The following is a 26219-nucleotide window of genomic DNA, read 5'->3' on the forward strand; positions in this document are numbered from 1 at the left end:
CATCTGCACATAAGCGTGTGCTTTGCTTCACGTTCTGTAAGGTGGGGGTTGAGGCATGTGTATCAAAAGCATCTTAAAATCCTTGAGGGCAAAGTTTTTAAAGAGCAGGAGCCTTAGAAGAACTTTTCCTTTTTTTTTTTCCCTCCCTCTAAATTATCGTTTTGTATATAAAGAGTCCATTTCAGCAGATCCTGTCACTTGAGGTGACCATAGCTACAGAGCAGGTCCTAAATAGGCTTTGTCACATAGGTATCTAAGGACCATTAGTTATTAGTTGTCAAATTAGACATATGTACCTTTCAGTCCTTATGCTATTTTGAATTATCTGTACATTTGACACTTAAAAAACCTGTTGCCATCAAGTTGATTCTGACTCGTAGTGACCCTATAGGACAGAGCAGATCTGCCTTATAGGGTTTACAAGGCTGTAATGTTTATGGAAGCAGACTGTCACATTTTTCTCTCACAGAGCTGCTGGTGGGTTTGAATAGCTGAACTTTCGGTTAGCGGCCGAACACTTAACCACTGCACCACCAGGGAGCCTCACTTGATGCTTAATAAAAAACTTTTTGCTGCTGAGTTGATTCTGACTCGTAGCAACCCAACTGGACAGATTAGAACTGCCTCACAGGGCTTCCAAGGAGTGACTGGTGAATTCGAACTGCCAACCTTTTGGTTAACAGCTGAACACTTAACCACTGCACCACCAGGGTGTCATTTGATACTTACTGCCCTATAAATAAAGAGGCAAACAATCTCATACTGATCCTTATAGGTTTTTCTCTATACTTTAAAGTCAAGAGAGTGGAGTAGACAGTCCTAATGGAACATAATGGTGCCAGGACTAATGCCTGGTATGGACAATGCCTAGAACTGTGTCTGGAACATTGTAGGTGCTCAATAAATATTTGTTGAACATTGGTTCTATAAAATACTAGACTGAGAAATTCGGATTTGAACTATCAGTCAAAAACAGCATATGGGTTAGATGAAATATCTGGTGAACTTTAGTCTATACTTGGAGAGTACAAATTGGGGAGTAAAGAGTTGGCCTTTTAAAAAATAACTATAAAATTGTTATTTTTTACAACATTAGGGGCCCTAATACGTAGCATAAATAGAAGACACAGCATAACTAAAAATGTACAGACACCAGAAAATAAACTAGGTAACTGGGAACTCCTAAAAATTAAACACTTACGCTCATCCAAAGACTTCACCAAAGGAGTAAAAAGAGATAACCTACAGACTGGGAAAAAAAAATTGGCAATGATATATCCAACATGGGCCTAATCTCTAAAATCTATAGAATTCTTCAACATCTCAATAACAGAAGACAAATAATCCAATTAAAAAATGGGCAAAGGATATGAACAGACATTTCATCAAAGAAGACATTCAGGCAGCTAACAGATGCATGAAGAAATGCTAGTGATCATTTGCCATTAGAGAAGTGCAAATCAAAACTAAAGTGCGATACCATCTCACCCCCATGTTTCTGGCACTAATCAAAAAAACAGAAAATAACAAATGTTGGAGAGGTTGCAGGGAGATTGGAACTCTTTTGCACTGCTGATGGGAATGTAAAATGGTACAAGCACCATTGGAAACTATATGGCACTTCTTTGGAAAGCTAGAAATAGAAATACCATACAATCCAGCAATTCCATTTCTAGGAATATATTCTGAGAAATAAGAGCTGTCGTACGGATAGACATATGCACACCCATGTTCATTGCAGCATTACTCACAACAGCAAAAAGATGAGAACAACCTAAGTGCCCTTTAATGGATAAACAAATTATGGTACATATACACAGTGGAATACTACACAACAATAACACACACAGTGGAATACCACACAACAATAAAGAACAATGATCAATCTGTGAAAACCTCACAGCATGGATGAATCTGGAGGGCCTTATGCTAAGTGAAATAAGTCAGTCACAAAGGGACAAATATTGTATGAGGCCACTATTATAAAAACCCAAGACAAGGTTTATAGACAGAAAAGAAAATATATTTGGTAGTTACAAGGGAGGGGCACTGGGGAAGGGAGATCACTAACTAAATAGTAGACAAAGTGTTAACTTTGGTGAAGAAAAAGACAACACACAATACAGGGGAAGTCAGCACAACTTGACCAAGGCAAATCGTAGGAACTTTACAGACACATCCAGATGCCTTGAGGGACTGAGTTACTGGGGCTGAGGGTGGGGTACCATGGTCTCTCGAGACATTTAGTTCAATTGGCATAACATAGTTCATCAAGAAAATGTTCTGCATCCTGCTTTGGTGAGTAGCATCTAGGCCTTAAAACCTTGCGAGTGGCCATCAGAGATACATCTATTAGTCCCATCCCATCCAGAGCAAAAGAGAATGAAGAAAACCAAAGACACAAGGAAAACATTAGTCCAAAGGATTAATGGACCACATGAACCACAGCCTTCCCCAGCCTGAGCCCAGAAGAACTAGATTGTGCCCGGCTACCACCACCAATGGCTGTGACAGGGCTCGCAATAGAAGGTTCTGGACAGAGCGAGAGAAAAGTATAGAACAAAATTGAAATTCACAAAAAAATTCCAGACTTACTGGTCTGATGGAGACTGGAGGAAACCCTGAGACTATGTTCCCCGGATACCCTGCTAACTCAGAGTTGAAGCCACTCCTGAAGTCCACCCTTCAGCCAAAGATTAAACAGGCTTATAAAACAATAATACATGTGAAGAATGTGCTGCTTAATTCAATCAGGTGTACGAGACCACATGGGCAACACCTGCCCAAAAGCAAAGACAAGAAGGGAGGAGGGGACTGGAAAACTGGACAAATGGACATGGGGAACCTGGGGTAGAAAGGGAAAGGGGGAGGGTGCTGACACATTTCAGGGATTACAAACAATGTCACAAAACAATTTGTGTATAAATTTTTGAGAAATTAATTTGCACTGTAAACTTTGACCTAAAGCACAATAAATTAAAAAAAAATTGTTTTCATAAAAACAGTTATAGTTGTATAGTAATCTATTAGCAAATAGACTGTATTCAGGATGCTGATGGAGAGGGCGATAAAAACTTTCGTGAACGTAAAAAGATTAGTCTATTAGCAAGGATCAGAACCATCTGCTTTTTGTTTTGACTCTTGACCAGAAAGTGTATTGAGGGAAACTTGGAAATTCAGCAATTATCTTTAATGATTAAGCAAAGCAATGGCTCCTGATCTGGGGTTCTTTGACAAGCTGCTTCATGGGATCAGGGAGTAGGGAATCTGTGAATCTTCTGATATTAAATACAAAATACTGTGGCTATGTGCATGTTGTTAAGTGCCACCGAGATGGCTCCAACTCATAGCCACCTCATGTATAAGAGAATGAAACATTGCCTGGTCCTGCACCATCTTCACAATCATTGCTATATTTGAGCCCATTGTTATTAAATGTTTATTTGCTATGTACATGTATATGAATTGTTGCTGTTAGTTGCCATGAAGTTGATTCTAAGTCATGGCAACCCCATGTGTACAGAGTAGAACTGCTCCATAGGGTTGTCAAGGCTGTGTCCTTTTGGAAGCAGATCGCCAGGCCTGTCTTCCGAGGTGCCTCTGAGTGGGTTCAAACCACCAAATTTTTGACTAGTAGTCGATAACTGTTTTTGCCAACCAGGAACTCCACTGTTTGAGCCCATCATTGCAGCCACTGTGTGGCTTTTTTTCAACGACCCTCTACCAAGCTTAATGTCTTTCTCCAGCGATTGGTCCTTCCTGATGACATGTACAAAGTAAGTGAGACAAAGTCTTGCCATTTTTGCTTCTAAGGATCGTTCTGGCTATACTTCCTCCAAGACAGATTTGTTCATTCTTCTGGAAGTCCATATTCTTCACCAACACTACAATTCAAATGCATCAGTTTTTGTTTGGCTTTCCTTTTTCATTGTTCAACTTTCACATGCATAGGAGACGATTGAAAATATCATGGCTTGGTTCAGCACATCTTAGTCATCCAAATGACATTTTTGCTTTTTAACACTTTAAAGAGGTCTTTTGCAGCAGATTTTCCCAATGCAATATGTTGCTTGATTTCTTGACTGCTGCATTCAAGGGCATTGATTGTTTATCCAAGAAGAATGAACTTCTTTACCACTTCAGTTTCTTCACCATTTATCATGGTGTTGTTTATTGGTCTAGTTTTAAGGAGTTTTGTTTACATGCATAGGTATATTTTTTTCTGAGGGGAGAGGACCCGTTACCATTTCTAGGATTCTCAGAAAAATCTATAGGCAAGAAAAGGTTAAGACTTACAAGTATTTATAAGTGATAAAAGAAGATGAGTGAGAACTGATCCCAGGAACATATAAGGGGAGGAAAAGAAACTGAGATTGAGCCGGCCAAGAAATAGAATGAAAGCCAGGGAGAATGATGTTTGACAAGAAAAAAGAAGTAGCTACAGAAGTTCAAGACAATAGGAGGGTGAGGAAGTGTTTGAAAGTGAGAGGTTCTTAACAGTGTGTGGGAGAAGAGACTGAGAGAGGGAATCCAAAGTTCAGGTTATCCTTGGGCAGGAAGGAGTGCCCCTCATTCCTCTGAAGTGGGAAATAAGAATGAAGAAGGAACACATTCTTCGTCAGCAGGGATGGTGGGCTCTGGGGAAGTGGATGTGAAGTTGAGATTTCCTACCCAATGACCTGTATTTTCTGTGAAGTAGGAGACAAGGCTCCTGAGCATGTGGGAGGGAATAGAAAATTTTAGAGTTGTAAAGATTTATAATAGTTATCAGTAAAGAAAAGATTGGTGGCTAGGGAAAGTTGAAGGGGATGCCAGGAAGATCTGCGACTCTTCCAGATGAGGTTGGAGAAAGACCATGAGTTTGTTATGGCACCAACCTGCGTGTCTCTGTGATTTTCTTCACCAGCTCTCAGCAGACTGGATGTAGCAGTGGGGAAGAGGGTTGGTCACCCAGCTCACACTGGGCTATTGCTAGGTAGGTGTCACTGAAAGATAAAGGTTGAGGATATTGGGACTAGTACAGGGATTAGCTAGGGAGTAAAAGAGCTGATTATGATAAGAAAGCTAATGTTGGAGCAGTTCTGGGTCATGACAAGGTCTAAGAACTGGTCATGGGTGTGTGGGGCTTAAACAGAGTGGAAAGGAAAGGCATTGGAACTGCATAACCCTTCTACTTGGAATTAATGGTTCCTTCCTCTGGCTTTTTTTATTTTTTCTTGTTCCTTTATTATAGTACTCTTTTTTCACCCTTACATTTTAATTACTACATGCCTCTCTTGCCTCCTAAATTATAAAAATTTTAAAATGAGGCGGAATGTCTTAATCATCTCTTTAGCCTACAGAGCAAGATAGGCAGGCGTTCAGTAATGTTTAAGAGTGAATGAGTGAGAACTTTCCCACACTGAGCTCTATAAGCAGTTGGACTACTATGGTGCACCAACATTGTAAAGGGGATCTTTGCTACTAGTGGGACGTAGATTTGATGACTTCTGATATCCCACTGGCTCTTAAGAGCCTGGGATTCTAAGTAATAGTAAAGCATTTGAAATCAGAAAGTTTTCCATAAATGCAAAGGAGAAATGTTATGCTTTATTTAATACCACTTCATTCCATTTTTCACTTGGTTTTTAGTCTTGTTCTCTGCTTTTTCCTCTTTTGAAGTGCATTAGTTACCGTGGCAACAATGATGTCATTGGAATTCATTGGTATGGACAAAGTTTAGTTATGTCTATGAGAACATTTTAAAGTTAAATGGTTTTTTAAAGCTCATGGAAGGAGGAGAAGAGATGAACTAACAAATTCTCTGTTCTCTGCCTAAAATGATACCAACTCTGCCAAATCCTTGATTATCTCAGTATTTGTAGATAGAAGTTTTTTTAAATAAGGAAATATTTTCAATCTTGCATACTTTTAATGATGAGTACTTTATGTGTGGTGTCATTCTCATGCATTTTTGTTGCCTTCTTATGCAAGGGAGGTCCAGGCAACTTGATCTGGAGCTTTTCCACTACCATTTGAATTTTTGAGCCACAGAGGCTATCACTATCCAGCCCTTCCTTCGTAGGTGATCTTCCCAGTTACTGAAAAGTATATTAAAGTATATTTCCTTTCTTATTCCTTATGCACATAAAATATCATTTAGTTAATTTTTATTCAATAATGGTTATTTATTCCACAAATATAAATTTACTGATATTGAATGCCTTCTGTAAGCAAAGGACAGTAATAAGCTTCTATTGGTGATTAAAAAAAAAAAGTGGAGGCTCTTTCTTAAAGTATCTTGTCATCCTGTAGACTGACTACATTATGGTGCCAAACCAAAAAACCAAACCCGTTGCCAATGAGTCGATTCCAACTCAGAGCGACCCCATAGGACAGAGTAGAACTGCCTCATACCGTTTCCAGAGAGCACCTGGTGGATTCGAACTGCCGATCTTTTGGTTAGCAGCCATAACTCTTAACCACTATGCCACCAGGGTTTCCCCATTACTGTCCCGTAGAGTTTCCAAGGAGTGCCTGGTAGATTCAAATTGCTCACCTTTTGGCTAACAGCCATACCTTTTAACCACTGAGCCACTAACGTTTCCCATTATGGTGCAGTAGCCCTAAATTCCAAGGAGCGTGAGGACATTTTCTCCTGTGGGATATCAAGGAGGATTTCATGGAAAAGCTATGATTTTTTCCTGTCCCCGTACTTTTGCACACGCTGGTGCCTTGCCTGATAAGACATTTGGCTTGGAAAACTCACATTTGTTTTTCAAATCCCTGATCAGGTATTACTTCTTCTAGGAAACTTTTCCCAACCTGCCAGGAAAAGTTAATAATCTTTTCTCTGAACTACTTGTACATATAACTGGTTTAGCTCTTATCTCACTACAAGTTTACCTGTTAATCTCCACAGAAGAGTGTAATTTCCTAGAGGGCAAGCAAACATACCTTAAACATCCTTAATACTCAGTTACATGGCACACATGTAATAAATTCTTCTTAAACTGGCATTTGACCTGGGATCCATACAATACCATCTACAATCTGTGATCTTTACCCCCAGCACACAGGCCACTCTGCCTTGCCTTCTCCCTGCCTCAGCCAAACTGCTCTTGTGCTTCTTTGAAGTTTCTATACAGTGTTTCTCTCCTCCGAGTTCTGGGTCACCTCTCTTTTACCTTCACTTTTTACTTGGTAACTCCTTTAAACAACTCTAGGAGACTTGCCCTGACCCTTTTAACTAGGTGAACTCTTCTTATTATGTGATCCAACAGCACTCTCTTTTCCCTTTTATAACTGGTTTTTCATGTTTGTCAATACTTTGGCATTTATAGTATCATACTGTAAGCTCTGTGACTGTGAGTGCAGGAACTACCTATGTCTTTCTGTGTCTAGAACATATAGCTGCTCAATAACTATATACTGAATGAGTGAATGGAATAGCATTTTCATAGGCATATCTGGGGGAGGAACAGAATTCATTCTGAAAAGAATCAGGAAAGCACAAGTTGCCTTCAGGGTTGTTCTGCTTGTCTATAGTTGAGGTAATATGTTTGAGTGTGTCTATGCGAGGGCCAGGTTTGGTAGAGCCTTAAATCCAGGCTAAGAAATTTGGATTTTGTTCTTAAGGTTATAAGAGGAGTCCATAACAAATGCTGAGTAGGAAGTAGACATAATTAGAATGGAGCTTTAAGAAGATTTAATCTGATGGAGATGAATAGAAAGGATTGGAGCCAGAGGAGAGTGGAGACAGGAGGCATTTACAATAGTCAAGATTATTCAGACTGCAGGTTGTGATCCACCAGTGGGTCATGAGATCAATACAGTGAGGGTGTAACCAAAAGTTTTTTAAACAATATTAAATTGTTCTTTGTAAGGGAAAGTGTTATTTCATAAAGATCTGGTCTCAGTTATAAACACACATATATATGTGTGTGTTTGTATTAATTAATATGTAAAATATTTGTCTTAGTGTAAGACAGTCAGAAAGTTGGAAAAACACTGGTCTAGGTGATAGGCAGTATCTTAATGATCTAGTGCTGCCATAACAGAAATACCACAAATGAGTGGCTCTAACAAACAGAAATTTATTTTCTCACAGTTAGAAGGCTAGAAGCCCAAATTCAGGGTGCCGGCTCTAGGGGAATGCTTTCTGTCTCTTTTGGCTCTAGGGGAAGGTTTTTGTCTCTTTTGAGCTTCTGCTCCTGGGCAGCCTTCATGTGGCTTGGCATCTCTCTTCCCCCATCTCTGCTTGCTTCTCTATGCCTAATCTGCTCTTTTTATATCTGAAAAGAGATTAACTGAAGACACAACCTACACTTATACTATCTCATTAACATAACAAAAAACCCATTCCCAAACAGGAATATAAGTACAGGTATAAAAAACAAACAAACCAACACTGCCATCCAGTCCATTCCGAATTATTTTTTTATATAGGACAAAGTAGAATTGCCCCATAGGATTTCCAAGGCTATAAATCTTTAGGGAAGCAGTGTCATGGATTGAATTGTGTCTACCCAAAATATCTGTCAACTCGTCTAGGTCATGATTCCCTTGTATGATTGTATACCATTTTATCATCTGATGTGATTTTCCTACGTGTTGTAAATCCTATCACTATGATGTAATACGATAGATTAATGGCAGTTATATTGATGGGATCTACAAGGTTAGATGGTGTCTTAAGCCAATCTCTTTTGAGATATAAAAGAGAGAAGTGAGCAGAGAGGCATGGGGACCTCATACCACCAAGAAAGCTCTGGGAGCAGAGTGCGTCCTTTGGACCTGAGCTTCCTGCGCTGAGATGCTCCCAGACTAAGGGAAGACTAATGTATCACAAGGACCTTCCTCCAGAGCTGACAAAGAGAGAAAACCTTCCCCTGGAGACAGCACCTTGAATTTGGACTTCTAGGCTCCTGGACTATGAAAGAATAAACTTCTCTTTTAAAATCCATCCTTTTGTGGTATTTCTGTTATAGCAGCACTAGATGGCCAAGACAAGCAGATTGCCACATATTTCTCCCACAGAGTGGTTGGTGGGTTCAAACCACTAACCTTCTGGTTAGCAGCTAAGCGCTTAACTACTGCACCACCAGGACTCCTACCACAGGTTAGGATTTACAACACATGTTTCTGGAGAACAATGTTTAATCCGTAGGAGACAGTAAGGATATGATTTAGAATACTAGTAGTGAAAGTGGAAAGGGGAATGAATGTAACTGACATTTTAAAGGTTAAGAATGGACAAGTTTAGTAACTGATTACATAGGGTAGGGGTGTTAGGAAAGAAAAGGCAGAAATAAAAAGGGCTTCCAGAGTAATGCTGCAGTTAATAAATCTACCAGATGCCATCTTTATGCTCACAGTGACAACAAAGTAGATATAAGAGGTATATAAGTTTTCAGTGATAAAGCCCTGCCCTTATTCTCTGTGAGGGCTGTTTTAAGGCTGTTTGATGAGGAAGACGCTGGTAGAGAAAACGATTTGGTGCTGGCCTTTTTAGAAATAATCTCATCACATGATATTGGTGACCAACCCTTCTCTTCACAGAACCAGACTCGTAATTTATCTGTATGTTTATAGCCTTTTATACACACACATTTCTTAGAACTTAGAGATCTTATTCTCCAAATATATAACCTCTTTTGTGGTTGGAAATTAGATAGTTTTCTAAGTTTTATTAGATGATAGAGTATTACATCATAGTGAAGAGCATGATAAAGTTCAAGCCTCAGTTCTGTCCCTTTTTAACTGTATGACCTGGACAAATTACTTATTCTGTTCCTCAGTTTTCTCATCCATAATATAGGAATTATAATAGTATTTCCCTCAGATGGTTGAGGTGAGAAATAAATGAGTCAGTGATTGTAAGAGGCTTAGTATAGTGTTTGGCACAATCTAAACGCTCAATTGATGTTAATAAAATGTTTAAACGCTCAATTGATATTAATAAAGTGTCATTTAATATTATTATAATTTCCTTTTAGAATGTTATCGTGAATGTATTTGGCCTTATAATATGACTAGTTCCCTTATTTGTCCTTATTTGTTATATAGGCAGACTTTTTTTTTTTAATAAGAAATTTCACATTTTTTAGATAAATAATATCTTTGGTATTTCCTTATTTCTTGAATATTTTAGTTGAGCCTTTCTAAAACTGTATGTGTATAGATTTATTAAGTTGCTAACGTTATTTAAAGTCTAAAATTATGCACTATTTAAAATTTGCATTACCTTGGTTAGGATTATTACTGTCACAAATACACTCAAAGTATGTAATGACCAAACACAATAGAAGTTTATTTCTTGCTCATGTCAGAGTACTGGTAGATTAACAGGTGGGCAGGATAGCTTTCTTCTATGCAGTCACTTAAGCTGTTGGAGTTTCTGCCATTTTCATAGGTGACTTCTAAGATCATCCTTGGGGCCATCTGCATTTTATCTAGCCAGAAGAGAAAGCACAGAGACAGGAACATGGGAGATTTTTATAGATGTGGCAAAAATACTTTTACTTAATTCTACTAGCTGAAAATCAGTCACGTGACCATACATCCCGTTCCCCGGGGACCTTGAAAAATAAGGTTAGCTTTGTCAATGGGAGTCCTTAGATGGTACAAATGGTTAACAAGCTCGGCTGTTAACCAGAAGTTCGGAGGTTCAAGTCCACCCAGAGGCACCATGGAAGAAAGACCTGGTGATCGATCTACTTCTGAAAAATCAGCCATTGAAAACCCTACGGAGTACAGTTCTACTCTGAGACACATGGGTCACCATGAGCTGGAATCAACTGGATGGCAGCTGGTGGTGATGGTGGTGATGTGCCAAGGAAAATGAGAAGATAGGTTTTGATGACCAACTAGCAGCCTGTTCCACAGGTGACGTGGTAACAAATACACAGGCTTAAGCCTAATGCTGCTCACTGAAATTATTTAATCCTTATAAATAATCCTGAAAATCCTCTAACTTTAGCTCTGCAAATAGTTTTTTATTTTAAAAAAGAGAGATTGAAATTTTACTTTCCCTCTGGTTTACTTTTTCTGCTGGTTAAAAACAAAAACAAAACCAAAAATCCTTCTATAGTCTGGACCTTTTTTAGGATTTACTTGTAAGGGTTAATAATCATATTGCCTTCTAGGAAAATTTAGGTTATCCAAAACCTAAAGTATGTGACTTTTGTCAATGTTTTTTTCCCATTTTTCATAGTTTCCAATTTCATTATCAAGGATCCTACAGGTTGCTAGGTAAAACCCCTTCTTAGTGATAAGGATCAGATTTGCGGTTTATTATTTTTCTAACAAAGTAACCATTTATGGCAATAAGTTATTGTAAAAACAGTGTAGAGGCAGTGTCTGACCTCCTCTTACTTCACAAGGGGGAAGGAGAATCAAGATCAACACCCCATGGCTGATTCTTATGAGGTGGAGATCAGACATACCTCCTCTCTCTGCCATTTTTACCAATTCTGACACCAACCATCCCTCCCACGGCTCTCTCTACTTCTGTTTGCTTTCATAATTCACTGCAGTGGCCACACAGAACTCACAGACAGTATTGACGATTATGGGGTTTATTAGAGGAGTAAGAGGTTACAATTCAGGCTCAGGAAAACTCAGGATATAGTTCCTCCATCAGGACAGCTTCTTCCCAGCCATTTCGCAGGCACACCTGTCTGTGGCCCCTTGGCCTCTGCCTTGCTCAGGCAAGTGTTACAAAGCTCTTTTAGCCCCTGCCGATAAGTGCCCAGAGGCACCCCACTCCACCAGTAAGTCTCGGCCCAAAGGCACTCAGCTTTCCTGCTCCATGGGCTGGCAAGCCCAGTGTGCCTTCTCCTGCTGGTCTTTTCCTGCCAGTCTCTCCTGCCACTGTTTCTCTGCCACCATTTCTTGCTGTCTTCAGTGTTATGGCTGTTTTTTTCCTGGGTTCAGGAGCTTTTCAGCACAGGGATCCTGGTTCCGAAGGACATACTCTCCACACCTGGCTGTTTTTCGTTGGTGGTGGTGGGATCTTCTTTCCTGCCTCTGGAATGGCTCACCTCAAACTCGGAAGGATGGCTTGGTGGGCCACAATTACCCTATCCACACAGGTCCACTGAATCACCTGGGTGGGAGTTACAAGACTGTGGCAAGAAAGGCCACATAAAAGCAATCCATCGCACCACAGTTGTCCATTTTTTAGCATCTGGTTTGTCCATTGAACTGTGAAAGGCCTGTTTTATTTAATATCTCTAGCATTAAAAAAAAAAAAAATTAGAAATAAGTAGTTGTCTTGGTCATTTAGGGCTGCTATAACAGAAATACTACAAGTGGATGGCTTTAACAAAGAGAAATTTATTCTCTGTCAACTCTGGAGGAAGGTCCTTGTCATCAATCTTCCCCCGGTCGAGGAGCTTCTCAGGTACAGACACCCCAGGTCCAAAGGATGTGCTCTGCTCCTGGTGCTGCTTTCTTGGTGGTATGAGGTCCCCATGTCTCTCTGCTCACTTCTACTTTTATATCTTGGAAGAGATTGGCGTAAGACACAATCTAATCTTGTTGATCTCATCAGCATAACTGCCACTGATCCACCTCGTTAACGTCTAGTAATAAGATTTACAACACAATGCATAGGAAAATCACATCAGATGACAAAATGGTAGACAATCACACAATACCGGGAATCATGGCTTGCAAAATTTATACACATATTTTTGGGGGACACAATTCAATCCATGACAGTAGTCTTCCATGAAAATGGAGGAAAGTGACACATTTATTCTCTCCTTTTCATCCTGCAGCATAGTTTTTCCTCTGTGATCATCAAGTAGTCATACTTGATTCTCTGGGAAGTTTATTACCTTTGATGTATTTAAAGAGACTTCATTTTTTACTTTGGAGTCCTTGCAAGGTACTATTTGAATTCTCTTTAGGAACACATACTAAGTAGTTGACATACAGCTTTCCTTTTCACAACTGGGTAATTTTTTTTTTAATGACTTTTCTTTAGCAATAACCTTTATAAGACTGGGTAGCATGCTTCATCTTGGCCATAATTACATCTCAGAGACTGAAGATGTATGCTCAGTTGTGTCTTTCTCCAGGATCTCTGATTGTTTTGTTTTCGTTTTTTGAACCTATACAACAATCCTATGAGGTAGATACCATTATTTTCCCCACTATAGATGAGGAGACTGTGGTCAGAAGGTTAAATAACTTGCATAAGGTTACCCATCTGTTTGGGGGACATCTTGGCTTCCATCCCAAGCAATTTGCTTTCCAGAGCCCACACTCTTAACTGCTGTTTCTAAGGGTAATCCAGAATTGAGTTTTTCTACTGTGGACATCATGGACTATCCCAGGGCAAGAGATTCTAGGATTCAAGAGGAGTCTTCATCAAATTGTCTTACCACTGGGGCTCTGATTGTTCAGTTGGACAAGTGAAGCCAGAGGAAGCTAATTAATTGGAAGAACAGGGAGGACTATAGGGCAATAGATATTACTGAGGGTCAAGAGAGGTATAATGAGGGTGATAAAGGGGAGTTCTGTGCCTAGCATCTTGGAGAAGGGGATGAAATCTAAAACTCGAATGTATCAGTGAGTGGGGAAAATGATTCAAATCAGGCCTGCCTTATGCCTGTGGTATTCACGCTAAACTATATTAGCTTTTTTTTTTTTTATATTAGCTTGTCCTTGTTTCAGGCCACCCAGTTTCATCCATAAAATCCTCTAGTCCATATACTTGTCATCTTGTTTGGTGACATCCACATACAAACCAATGACCCAACTAGTTTTGGCTCTGCCATTTACTAACTGTGTGACCTTGAGCAAATAATTTTGTTTCAGTGTTCCCTTCAGTAAAATAGGGATAATAATACCCATCTCATAGGTCACTGTGGCAGTTAAATGAGATTATATATATATTGTACTTAGCATAGCCCTTAGCACATGGTACGGAAAGGGCAGCTCTGAATGTTAATTGTTATAATAGTAGACTTTAGAGGTACATATATATTTTAGGCATGAAGTACTCAAAGCATAGAGAAGTTGAGTTATAGCTCATGAACCCCACAGCTAGTTGGTTGGTCCCTGAGGGGAGCATGAACTCAGACCTCCATGTTGTTCTTTCTATGCCAGACTACTTCTTCTGAAAGAGAACTGAAGGATGCCCATCTCATTTAAACAAATTATAATATCTGTACACAGGCTTCAAGGAATATACCAAAAAACTAGTTGGAGCTAACAGAAAACTGAAAAGTACTGTTGAAGCCAATCTATTTCAGATATTATTCCTTCTCTGTTTAACAGTTTGTTTTTCCTCCTCACTTTTTCTTAAATCATATCTTTTAATCCTGCATCAGGTTCCAACCGGCAAGACTTTAACCTGATTGTAACCTTGAGAAATTGGATTACATATATAGTAGCCTGAAAATCTTGCTTGTTACTTTCCTGAATCTGGGGTTAAAATGCCAAGAAAAAAACTGGGTCCCTTTCGGCCTGCTTAATTCAATACATTTAGACACAAAAATCCAATATTCAGAGCAATGTTGGTATTTCAGGAGGGTCAATTTTTTTTAAGTTAATAAAAGAAGCACCCTTCTGAGTCAATGATGGATTGGAATAACATAAGAATTACATGTGAAAGGTTTGTGGTGGCTGGTGTTCAGTAGGCATGTAATATTTGCTTTCTTTCAGTAAAAGAGCTGAGGTAAAAAGAAAAAAGGACCTTATACTTTGATGAGACATTAAAAAATGATTTCACGTGCTTACAGCTGCATCTCAATGGTATTATGCAGATTAAGCTGTGGCAGAGTGTCTGCTTTCTAATGTTTCTGCCATCAAAGGATATACAAAATAGCTCTACAATAAACACAAATAGCCTAACAATATGTAAAGTATTCAGAAGATGTAAAGCTTTTTTTTGAAAAGAGGGAGTCATATGATGAATTCTTTCCTATTTTGAGAATTTTTTTAAGCATAATACTCTAATACGCATATTCCAATATTTTTCTTTATTGCAAAATGTCACTGGTTAATGATCAAAACCTCATTGATTAATGGGGACTGCTTTTCAATGAACAAAGACAATGGTTCCCAGCTTTATTAATACTTAAGGTACACTTTTAAATTTTCCCCCAACTAATCCCATGTTTTGAAGGAGTTGTCTGACACACAGTCTGCGTAAGTTAAAAAAAAAAAAAAAGTTAAGTAATAACTAATTTGTTTTTTCATTTCTAATTAATCAAATAAATATAAATGTGTGTGTGAGGGTGTGCATGTGTGTGTATAAAACTGTTGTATGAGCTTCTGAACACAATGAAATAAACATACATGTAATTCCAGCTAAAAGCAGAGAAACTTGACAGTTGATATAATTCCAGCTAAAAGCAGAGAAACTTGACAGTTTATCTGTACTCTGTAATCTTGAAGGTAAATGTTTCATTTCTGTTCAGTTTTTAAAAATAATAATAACCTAATAACCTAATAACCTAATAAATAACCTAATAAATATTTTTGTGCATTTTGAGCGTATTAACAAACCATTAGAGAGCAGAACTACCAAAATGGGTTCTATTAGATTTTAATTTTCTCCAGCAACATTGTCCAATAGAAATATAAGCCACAACATAATTTTAAAGTTATTAGTGGCCACATTAAAAACAGTAAAAAGAAACAAATGAAGTTAATTTTAATAATATATTTAACTCAGTGTATTATCATTTCCATATGAAATCAATATAAAAGTTATTGAGAATCAACCACCAGAGGGATTGCATTCAGCAATACTAGGAATTCTTACAATTCAAGAAGAAAAAAACATAATCAATGGAAAAAAATATTCAAGAGACCCGAACAGGTACTTCACAGAGGAAATATACAAATGACCAATAAAAATGTAAAAATATACTCAAGCTCATTAATAATTATGGCAATACAAATTAAAACCACAATGTAAAGGACGCCTAGACACAGACTGGGGAAGAGCGAGGACACACTGGAACGTGCCTTCCCTCTGCCATGTTTTCACCACTTCTAACCAGTGAAAACTTTTAAAGTGTAATGCTTGCTGCATCCCTTCCACATCCCAAATTTCATGCCATTTTACTTTTGCCATACCTTAACCAGGAGACATACAGGGAAGAGAACTCTAGGAAATACAGTTCCCAACATAAACAGGTGGACAATTGAACAGTCCAGCACAAGATACCACTACACGCTCACCATACCTGTAAAAATTAGAAAAAACAGAATACCAAATGCTGATGAGGGTTTGGGGCAGCTGGAATTTTCATACATTGATGGTGACAATGGAAATTGGTGGAACTTTATTGGAAAACTTTGGCATTATCTACGAAGCTAAATATGCGTAACCTAATAACCCTGGTGGCGTAGTAGTTAAGTGCTACGGCTGCTAACCAAGAGGTTGGCAGTTCAAATCCGCCAGGCACTCCTTGGAAACTCAATGGGGCAGTTCTCCTCTGTCCTATAGGGTCGCTATGAGTAAGAATCGACTCGACTGCAGTGGGTTTTTGTTTTTAATAACCAACAAAAAAAGGCATGTGTAAAAATGTTCACAGAAGCATTACTTATAGTAGCCAAAGACTGGAAACAACCCAAATGATGAAACAGGAGAATGCATAAGGTAATTATGATATAAAACCCTTTGCCATAGAGTGGATCCTGACCCATAGCGACCCTAAAAGACAGAGTAGAACTGTCCCAAAGGGTTTATGAGGCTGTAAATCTTTACGGAAGCAGACTGCCACGTCTTTCTCCTGTGGAGCAGCTGGTGGGTTGGAATCGCTGACCTTCCGGTTACCAGCAGAGTGCTTAACCACTACCCACCAGGGCTCCTATTTAGGACATAAAACCAAAAAAAAGCAAACCCATTGCCATCGAATCGAATTCCGACTCACAGCAACTGTATAGGACAGAATAGAACTGCCCCATAGGGTTTCCTAGGCTGTAATCCCTGGAGAAGGACATCATATTTGGTAAAGTAGAGGGTCAGTGAAAAAGAGGAAGACCCTGGATGGGATAGATTGACACAGTGGCTGCAACAATGGGCTCAAAGAAAACAATGATTGTTTGGATGATATAGGACCAGGCAGTGTTTCATTCTGTTGTACACAGGGTCACTATGAGTCAGAACCAATTCAATGGCACCTAACATCAACAACTGTGCCACAGTATATGCATATGTTTAGCTTAAGTCGATCCTGCTAAACAGCTTTCCAAACGGTTGTACCAATTTATACTCCCACCAGCAGTGTGTGAGAGATTTATTTGTTCCCATATCCACAACAACATTTGGTATTGTTTGTCTTTTTCATGTTAGTCATACTGACATTCATCTATCCTAATATAGTCGTGTTACCAGGGGGACTAATCCCTGGAGAAGAACATTATGCTTCATAAAGTAGAGGGTCAGTGAAAAAGAAACACCCTCAACAAGATAGATTCCCACAGTGGCTACAACAATGGGTTCAAATATACTAACACTTGTGAGGATGGCACAGGACCAGGCAACATTTTCTTCTGTTACATGTAAGGTCTATGAGTTGAACAGACTCGGTGGCACCTAACAACATCAATATAGCCTTGAGGATAAATGTATGGTAAATGAGTGTTATGCTGTTGTAGTTTTAATTTGCACTGCTCTGATGATTAATGAAGTTTAGTACTTCCTTTTGTGGTCTTTGGATATCTTCTTTTGTAGAGTGCCATTAAGTTTTTTGCCTTTTTTAAAAATTGTATTGTCTAACTTTTTCTTATTGATTTGTAGGTTATATTTATATAATTCTGGATAAAAGTCCTTTCTTACATATATGTATAGCAGATATCATCCTCTGCTCCATAGCTTGCTTTTTCATTCTCTGAAAAGTGTCTTTTGATTAATTTCTTAATTTGAATGTAGTCCAATTTAACAACAACAAAAAAAATCACATATGTTCAGTGTTTCTTTGTGTCCTGCTTGAAAAATCTTTGGTTTTAAGTATTCTATAAGGTTATTCCGACGACACTGGGAAAAAAAAAAAATAAGGTTATTAGAATATTATCTTGTTTAATTGTTTGTTTATTGTTTAATTGTTTGTTTTTTAATTGTTCACATTTAGCTCAGCAATCCATCTAGAATTAGTTTTTGTATATGGTGTGAGGTGGGGGTCAAGATTCGTTATTTTCCATAAACCCGTTGCCATCAAGTCGATTCCGAATCATAGCGACCCTATAGGACAGAGTAGAACTGCCCCATAGAGTTTCCAAGGAGCGCCTGGCAGATTTGAACTGCCAACCATTTGGTTAGCAGCCAAAACGCTTAACCACTATGCCATATGGATATCTAATTAATATACGCTGCAGTGTCATTTCCATTGTAAATCAATGACTTTAATCAGTTGGTCTGTTCTGTTCCATTTTGTTCTATTTCCAAACCAACTTTTTTTTTTAATCAAGCAAAATGGTTAAAGTGTGGGGATCTCCTCAGATGAGGGAATTCTAGAAATAAGTGCTGTCTTAGGTCTTTTTTAGTTAGGGTTCTCTAGAGAACAGAACCAGTGATATGTATATGTATGTATATATAGAGAGAGAGAATAGTTATATCTCTCTTGATTAATTTTGGAGAACACAACTCTACTTTTGTGTTTGTTTGTGTAAAGAAACAAAGAAAACAAAGACACAAAAATAAGCCATTTTAATTTTTTTTCCACTATTCCATGTTGTTTTTAAAACCCTACTATCCCTGAGAAACGAGCCTACTAGAATCCAGGTGTAATGGTCTCTCTTGCATAAAACCCTTTAATGACTTCTCTTTGTACTCATTATATAACCCACGTTTCTTAATATATAACCCAGAGAAGGCCTACCTTTCCAGACTGACCACACCTTAACCATATGAGCTTTTCAGTTCCTGTAAGGAGACAAATGCTCCCTCCTTCTGTCTTGAATGTCGTCCCCCCCCCCCCGCCCCCCCAGTTTATCCTTGTTCTTCCCTGGTTATTCTTTAATTCTTAGGGCAAGTATTTCTTAAAGAAGCCCTCTCTGACTTCCAGAGTAGATTTGGTCCTGTCTGTTTTACGTTCTCATAATATCCTGGTATTTTATTTCTAGAGAAGCTGTTCTAGTTTATAAGCATATTTTTCACTATTTTTTTTTCAATCTTTTTCTCCAATTAGAGCACAAACTCCAATGGGGCAAGAATCATGTCTGTTTTGCTCACGACTGTTTACAACTCCTTGTGTTTAGCCCAGTTCCTGGCATATGATAGGAGCTCAATAAATATCGTTTGGTTATAGTTTTATATTTTATGTCTGTGGCATCTATGTAGTCTGTAGAGAACATGTCTAAGACATTTATACAGTCCATAGAGAACAATTTGATAAGAAGTAGATCACGCAAACTACTGTTGCTATATACTCTGGTGTCCTGGAGAATCTAAGAAATTCAAGGGTAGGATGCTTTTCCCATGTCTCTGGATTGGAATGCACCCCTCACCTAGATTTTCACATCCTTTAAGTGTTTTTCCTTTTCCCATTTCTTGAGAGATATTTTTATGTTTAAGTTGAGAGCCCTATAGTCAGGAGATAGATCACATTTAATATAAATGACAGTAAAACTGCCCAAGCAATGAGTGTATTATATAGACATAGTTAATAAGCAAATAAGCTATGTGATATTAAGCTGTGTTTTGTGTAACATTCTAGCAATGGTACTGAATTACCAAAGCACAGAGTGTGATTTATTTTTTGTGATATTCTGCATCAGCGAAATGGGCATTTACTTGATGCTTGGAAAATGCTTAGCTACAAATTTATGTCCCTCAATATTTGTTTCGTTTATATGTATTGTGGGCAACTTTAATCTTTCCTGTTGCTCTTTTCAGAAAGAATAACAACTGATCACTTTCTTGTCTGTATGTCCCATTGTGGACTATCAATTCTATTCTTCATTTAAAATACAAATGCTCTAATAGGGATGTCTCCTATACTGATAATCTTATTGATGAAATTCATAGGATCATGCAGACATTGTTATCTCTAAGCCTCTGATAGTGGAGTATTTTCCATTTTTATTCTGGAAGAGAGTGACCACTTCTCATCAATAAGACAGTAGGATTAAAAAGAACATGAGTAAGGATTATATTTGCAGAGCCTGTCTATTTATTCAACAAGTGTTTATTAAGTATCTATTTTTTGTGCCAGAAGTGCAGAAACTCAGAGAAAGAGATGGGCATTTTCTATAAGACTTTAAAATTTTATTTCAAATGATAACATTCTGATAAGAGCTGAGTTTAAGTCCTTTGTTAGCTGTGTCAGTTTTCTCAGGTGTAAAATGAGGGTGATAAAGTAGCCATCTCATAAAGTTACTGTGAGGAGTAAATGAGGTGGTACATTTAAAACACTTATCCCAGGGCCTGGCATATAATAAGCACATTAACTGTTACTACTATGAGATTGAAAACCCCGGTGGCATAGTGGTTAAGAGCTTGGCCGCTAACCAAAAGATCGGCAGTTTGAATCCACCAGGCACTCCTTAGAAACCCTATGGGGCAGTTCTACTCTGTCCTTTAGGGTTGCTATAAGTCGGAATTGACTCAACGGCAACAGGTTTTTCAACGGGTACTATGAGACTTTGTCCACAGTTAGCCTCTTAACTATTTGTTTTCCTCTGTTTCTCCCTGATAATTTTTCTCCATATTGTCATCAGCACTAAATTTCTAAAACACTAGTCTGTGTATCCTCTTCTATACCATCTTCATAATATTTAAGACTTCAGTGGTTTTCTGTTGTGTGAAGAAGAAAGCTTCAAATGCATGGATTGCATTTAGCCTCTCATCATCCGACATTCACCTTTTTACCAAACCATCTACTACTGCCTTGACCACCCACTTGGTTGCAGGCCAAATAGGCTTCACACAGGTTTGCTTCCTCGCCTTGACTTGTGCTCCCCCTTCTGCCTAGAATTCCCGCTGTAGGCCTCATCGACTCTTCTCACCCCCAACCTGAAGAAACAACTCTCTAAGGGCAACTCAAAGATTCCTCTTACTCTTCCCAGGCAGAAATTCTTGGTCTCTATTTATTCATCTCCCTTTAATATTTATCACATGTTATTAAAGTTAATTACATGTTTTGTTCTCCCACCACCTTGAGAGTTCCCTGAAAGCAGGGACCATGTATTACCTGAACCTAGTAGGCACTTAGTAAAAACTTGATGAGATAATGTATTGAGATCTTATCTAATTATATTTTAATTTAAATGTGGTTTTATGATTCTAGGTTCTGGGGCTTGTTCAAAACATGAGTGTTTTCCAGTGTCCAAAATGTAAACACAAAACTCACATTTTTGGTGCTGATGGTGCAAGGAAACTGGCACGGACCCTCGATCTTGATATTCTAGGTAAGACCATAGGATGTTATTTTGCATAGGAAGTGACAGAAGGGAAAGCGAGGATGAGGCATGGTATGAAGAGGGTCTCAGAAAATGATGAATTGCTTTGGTTTTGTGTTTTAAATTAGTATAGTGCAATCCTGTGTGCTAACCTTTCTTTACCTTTTTAGAATACTTCATTAGTGGAAGGCTTCTTGAATAAGATTTGCTCTGCCAGCTATGATAATAACTTCTCCTACAGACAAAAATGGCCCATAACTTGGATTTGAGTTTTGTGATCTGAGTACTGTGATTTGAAGCCTACATTTTAAATAATGGTCATCAATTTGTTTGTTAACTTGGGGACACTTTTCTCAGTATAAGCAAATACCAACCCAAAACCAAAACCGTTGCCATCAAGTCGATTCCAACTCATAGCAACCCTATAGGACAGAGTAGAACTGCTCCATAGGGTTTCCAAGGAGCACCTGGTGGATTTGAGCTGCTGACCTTTTGGTTAGCAGCCAAGCTAATAACCACTGTACCACCAGGGTTTCCAGTATAAGCAAATATATATGAAAATACCTGTTTATGTGTTGTAGCAACCTCTGGAAGCATCAGTTCTAATACATATGTAAAAATGTCTTCCTGATCAGTTCTGCATGCTTTCTGTAATCTTAGTCTGTGTGTTTGCCATGTCTATAAAATATGGCACCTGAAATTTACATTGTATACACTCTTTACAGCACTTAATTGAAGATTAATTAGTGTTTTGAGGAAAACTCAAATCATGTGTTAAATAAACAAAACATATTTTGTATAAAACATGTTTTTCAAAAGTCCACGAGCAACTTAATGGACTTTTTAGAAAACATGTTTTGATATTATAATTACGAATGAGTTTCTGTTGTGGGCAAAGACCAGATGTTGAATGTTAAATAAGGGAGGCATAGAGTGAATTATTACTTTTAGGGTAGTTAAAAATTAAGATTCCTTAGAGATTGAGGAATTTCAAAACATTCTGTATTATAATTAAGCTCCTAAAAGTTGAAGTTAAATGTATTATTGGTATTGTGCATATAGCAGCCACCACAATGCCAGGTGAATACTAATGATGTATTTTTGATACATTGCTGTAATTATAGGGACTAATTATGTTCTGCAACCAATTTTCATTTAACTAACCTAGAAAGTTCAATTTCCCAAATCTGCATAATAACATAACAGACTGACACTCACTTATATAATAAAGTAAATGTGTAATTATAATGGTGTTATTGAATTATGTTGGCAATATTGTAATTCTCTAAGTTATAAATGGTTGGTACAGTTTTGTTAACTCAGTTATTTAGAATTTGCAGCGTATCTCCTAGAGAAATGATCTCACATATGGAAGTTCCGTTCTAACCAGCAGTTCACAAATGTACATTTAGCCTAAAAATGTATCAGAAACACTGATTACTGATCACAGAAAGTGAATAGTGCATCAGACTTTTGTGTCTAACAGTGTTTTGGGAAAAATAATTCAGAGTCCCTACTTAAAACCTTTGGTGACTGAATTATTTTCTGCTTTGAATTTTTTTTTTTTTGGATACCATGTGTTTTCAGTAATGGAAAGCATGACTGAATCCTTGACTGTGTCTGAATTTTTGGTTTTTATTATGGGTAATATGTGGGATACCTGTTTCCTTATGGACTCTGGAGGTATGATTGGTGGGATCACAGGTGTGTACATTGAATGGCACCTAAAAATAAGGTATTTACGTGAACATGGAATCACTGCAAGTAACGCAACTTCCAAATAACACACAGAAACATGGAAATAGAAGCTTATCTCCCACTAAAAGAGACAAAAGTTTTGCGAACCATACCTCCAGGATATTCCACATAATACAATATCCTATAAAAACAATAATTTGCAGCACACGCCCGTTTTTTCAGTTTCAGTTAATAGAGGCTCTAGCCGTGCAGTAGCATGCAGCCTAAGTGGGAAAGCAGCTTCCCGAGAAACCCCAGAGGCATAAAATGTAGGTGGGCTCTATATGTTCCATGAGTCGCCACAGGGTTAAGGACACAACTCCTCATTTTAATGCAGTCATGGGTTCCCAGAGTGGGGTCCCTGAACTGAAGCAGGGGGCTCCAGTAATGAAGAGATTGGAGGAGCTGAAAGCAGGAAAAGAGCTCTCCTAGCCATGGCCTCCTGACCAGTTGAACCCTTTAGGAACCCTTATCCTTCACTGACTCTCTAGAAGTCTGTTTATCCATTGAGTTGTGTTTTAAAGGATTTTTTCTTTTTTTTTTGTAAAATGGCTCTTCAGAAACTTTATCCATATTTATATTTATAGGGACAATAACACTTAGAATAGTTAAGGTCTCCAACCATCTCAGAGAAAAACCCTTCAATCTATTACGTGTCTGGAATATACCCTCACTTCCTTCAGATCTAGTTCCTCAAAGATATTTTTAAGCCCAGACTACTTCTTGCTCATTCCCCACACCTGCAGGCCCTTTTATGCCTCTCCAACTACAACTGTTAGCCTGTTACCCCTCTCATTCTGCCACGTATTTTCTAGTAAGATTTCTCTTCTTCCTAGTCTACTCTTCCACACCTACAGGTAGGATTGTGAGTCCCTGGAGGGCAGAAATGAAGTCGCTAGGTGGCTACATAAAGGAGGAGGTTTTCTGGTTAAGAGCTTGGCTGCTAACCAAAAGGTCAGCAGTTCAAATCCATCACCTGCTCCTTGGAAACCCTATGGGGTGGTTCTACTCTGTCCTGTAGGGTCACAGTGAGTCAGAATCGACTCAATGGCAGTGAGTTTTTTTGTTTTTTGGTTTTTCTATTATTGCAGTGGAAATGAAAGCATTCAGGATTCCTTACTATAATGACAGTTCATAAATTAAGAGAAAAAATTCTATGGGTTTCTAAGCATTTTCTGTAACTTATTTTCCCCCTGTAAACCCTCATGACAGTTTCCTACAGAGACTTAAGTTGATCCATTGAGTAGACATCAAATTTACTGAAAAGCTACTCTTTAAAGGGATGCCAAAATATTCATGTATTTTTGTCAATTGGCTATTGAATATTTAGGAAAGACTTAAAACATTAAGATTTCAAAACTTGCTGACAAGAGGGGTGTGGATATCTGTTCCTCTGCAATGTACTTCATAATATCAACTGTAATGTTGTTGTTGTTGTTAGGTGCCATCTAGTTGGGTCCAACTCATAGCGGCCCTATAGGACAGAGTAGAACTGCCCCATAGGGTTTCCAAGGAGCAGCTAGTAGATTTGAACTGCTGACCTTTTGTTTAGCAGCTGAGCTCTTAATAAATTGTAATAAGATTGTATTTTTGTAACATATGTTCTTTGTGTATTATTTACACTGCCTGGTATAGTGCTGAATGCTGATTTAAATGAACACATGCACATTTCAATAACCTTTGTGTGGATTTGGAGCAGTTGAGAATGCTTTGTACCATAAGTAGTTAACCCTTCTACTTATGGCTCCTTTTACTGCATTTCAGATCTCAGCCTTTGGCCTCATTTGTGACGGCGCAGTGGAAAGACCCTATCCATGTGTCAGAGCATTCCACTCCTAAATTTGAACGCGTAATTGTAAAATGTCCTGAGGAAAGGTGTACAACCTCTCTGACCTTGGTTTTCTTATCTTTACAGTAGAGATTCTTATCAGATACTTCCTGAGATCTCATCAAGCTCACAAGTTATACATAATGCTACATAGATTAATAAATATAAGAAAAAAGTAATTCTCTCTGATAAAGAGGCGGATAGTTGAGATAACAGACCTGACCTAGTTTTCGACAGTTCTCCTAGCCCACTCATCTGCAACACCAGGAAGATGAGTCTGTTGTACTTTTGTTTAAACTGCGTTTTCCTCCCCATCTTTTCCTCTTCAGTGTCCTCTTACTATGTGGTGTGATGTATCTGTACCAGGCATTACAGGGAGTAATGATTTACAAATGTCTTCTAAGCCATTCCTTGCTGGAAGACCTCCAGCAAAGAATAAATCGGAGGCTTTCTCCCTCGAGTGGTGGCCATGTAGCTTCCATAAATACCGCTGCAGTTGCTGTACCCCCCTCAGCTGGAATATTTTGCCCATAGTTTTTAGCCGAAATCTCTTTTTTCAGAGATTTAACAATTTGAGGATAGTCGGAACTTAAGTTGATTTGAATTTACTTAGCTTCAGATTTTGTTTCTTTCCGAAGTTCAAATAGTGAAATTCCAAATGCCTGTGTGAAGTTTTCTGGTACTAATGGATATCTGGTGGGCTCTTTTAGGAGACGTTCCCTTGCATCTTAACATAAGAGAAACTTCAGATACGGGCCAGCCAATTGTGTTTTCACAGCCTGAAAGTGATGAGGTAAGCTGTATTTTAAAACATATGCTTTTATTTCTTTTTACAATTACAGGATATGTATTTTCAATGTACAGAAAGAATGTTGAGAAGACCAAGCATTTATAGTGCCTGTATGTAAACAAGGGTTAGCTAACCTGTCCAAAGCATCTGTACGTTATTCACTGTTTTATGAGGTAGACATGCCAGTACTGGCCCTGAACTATCAGCTGAACAAAGTCACCTACAAAGAATCATCACCCAATCAGTTTTCTCACTAAGAACATGAACAACAAGAGTTCGTAAAATTCTTATTTTGCTGGTTAACAATAATCTAACTGCCCGGGGTTGTTATATTTCCTCCTTAGAAGTTGAACTGATTGTTGGGAGAGGGGAACCTAATACAAGAAAGGATTGAGTTGGATATAGGGAAATTTTATAAACCATTAGAGATGAGATTTTCATTAATTTATTTTAATAAACATGATTGGGGAGGTGGGATGGCAAGACAAGTAGTGTTTTATTAGCAAATATCTTTTG

At 38.2% G+C, this 26219-nt stretch overlaps 1 protein-coding gene across 6 annotated transcripts in view; it reads left to right on the forward strand.

The window, feature by feature from the left end:
• The window catches only part of NUBPL (NUBP iron-sulfur cluster assembly factor, mitochondrial), a 245809-nt gene that overhangs the window by 209426 nt on the left and 10164 nt on the right, over positions 1–26219 (forward strand). For all 6 annotated transcript variants that reach the window (XM_003408450.4, XM_023546096.2, XM_023546098.2 and 3 more), the window contains 2 exons: positions 21237–21357; positions 25624–25706. In XM_003408450.4, coding sequence (XP_003408498.1) covers positions 21237–21357; positions 25624–25706 — 204 coding nt within the window. The remainder of the gene's footprint in view (positions 1–21236; positions 21358–25623; positions 25707–26219) is intronic.

Source organism: Loxodonta africana, chromosome 10 (genome assembly GCF_030014295.1).
Source record: "Loxodonta africana isolate mLoxAfr1 chromosome 10, mLoxAfr1.hap2, whole genome shotgun sequence".
NCBI classification, from domain to species: Eukaryota; Metazoa; Chordata; class Mammalia; order Proboscidea; family Elephantidae; genus Loxodonta; species Loxodonta africana.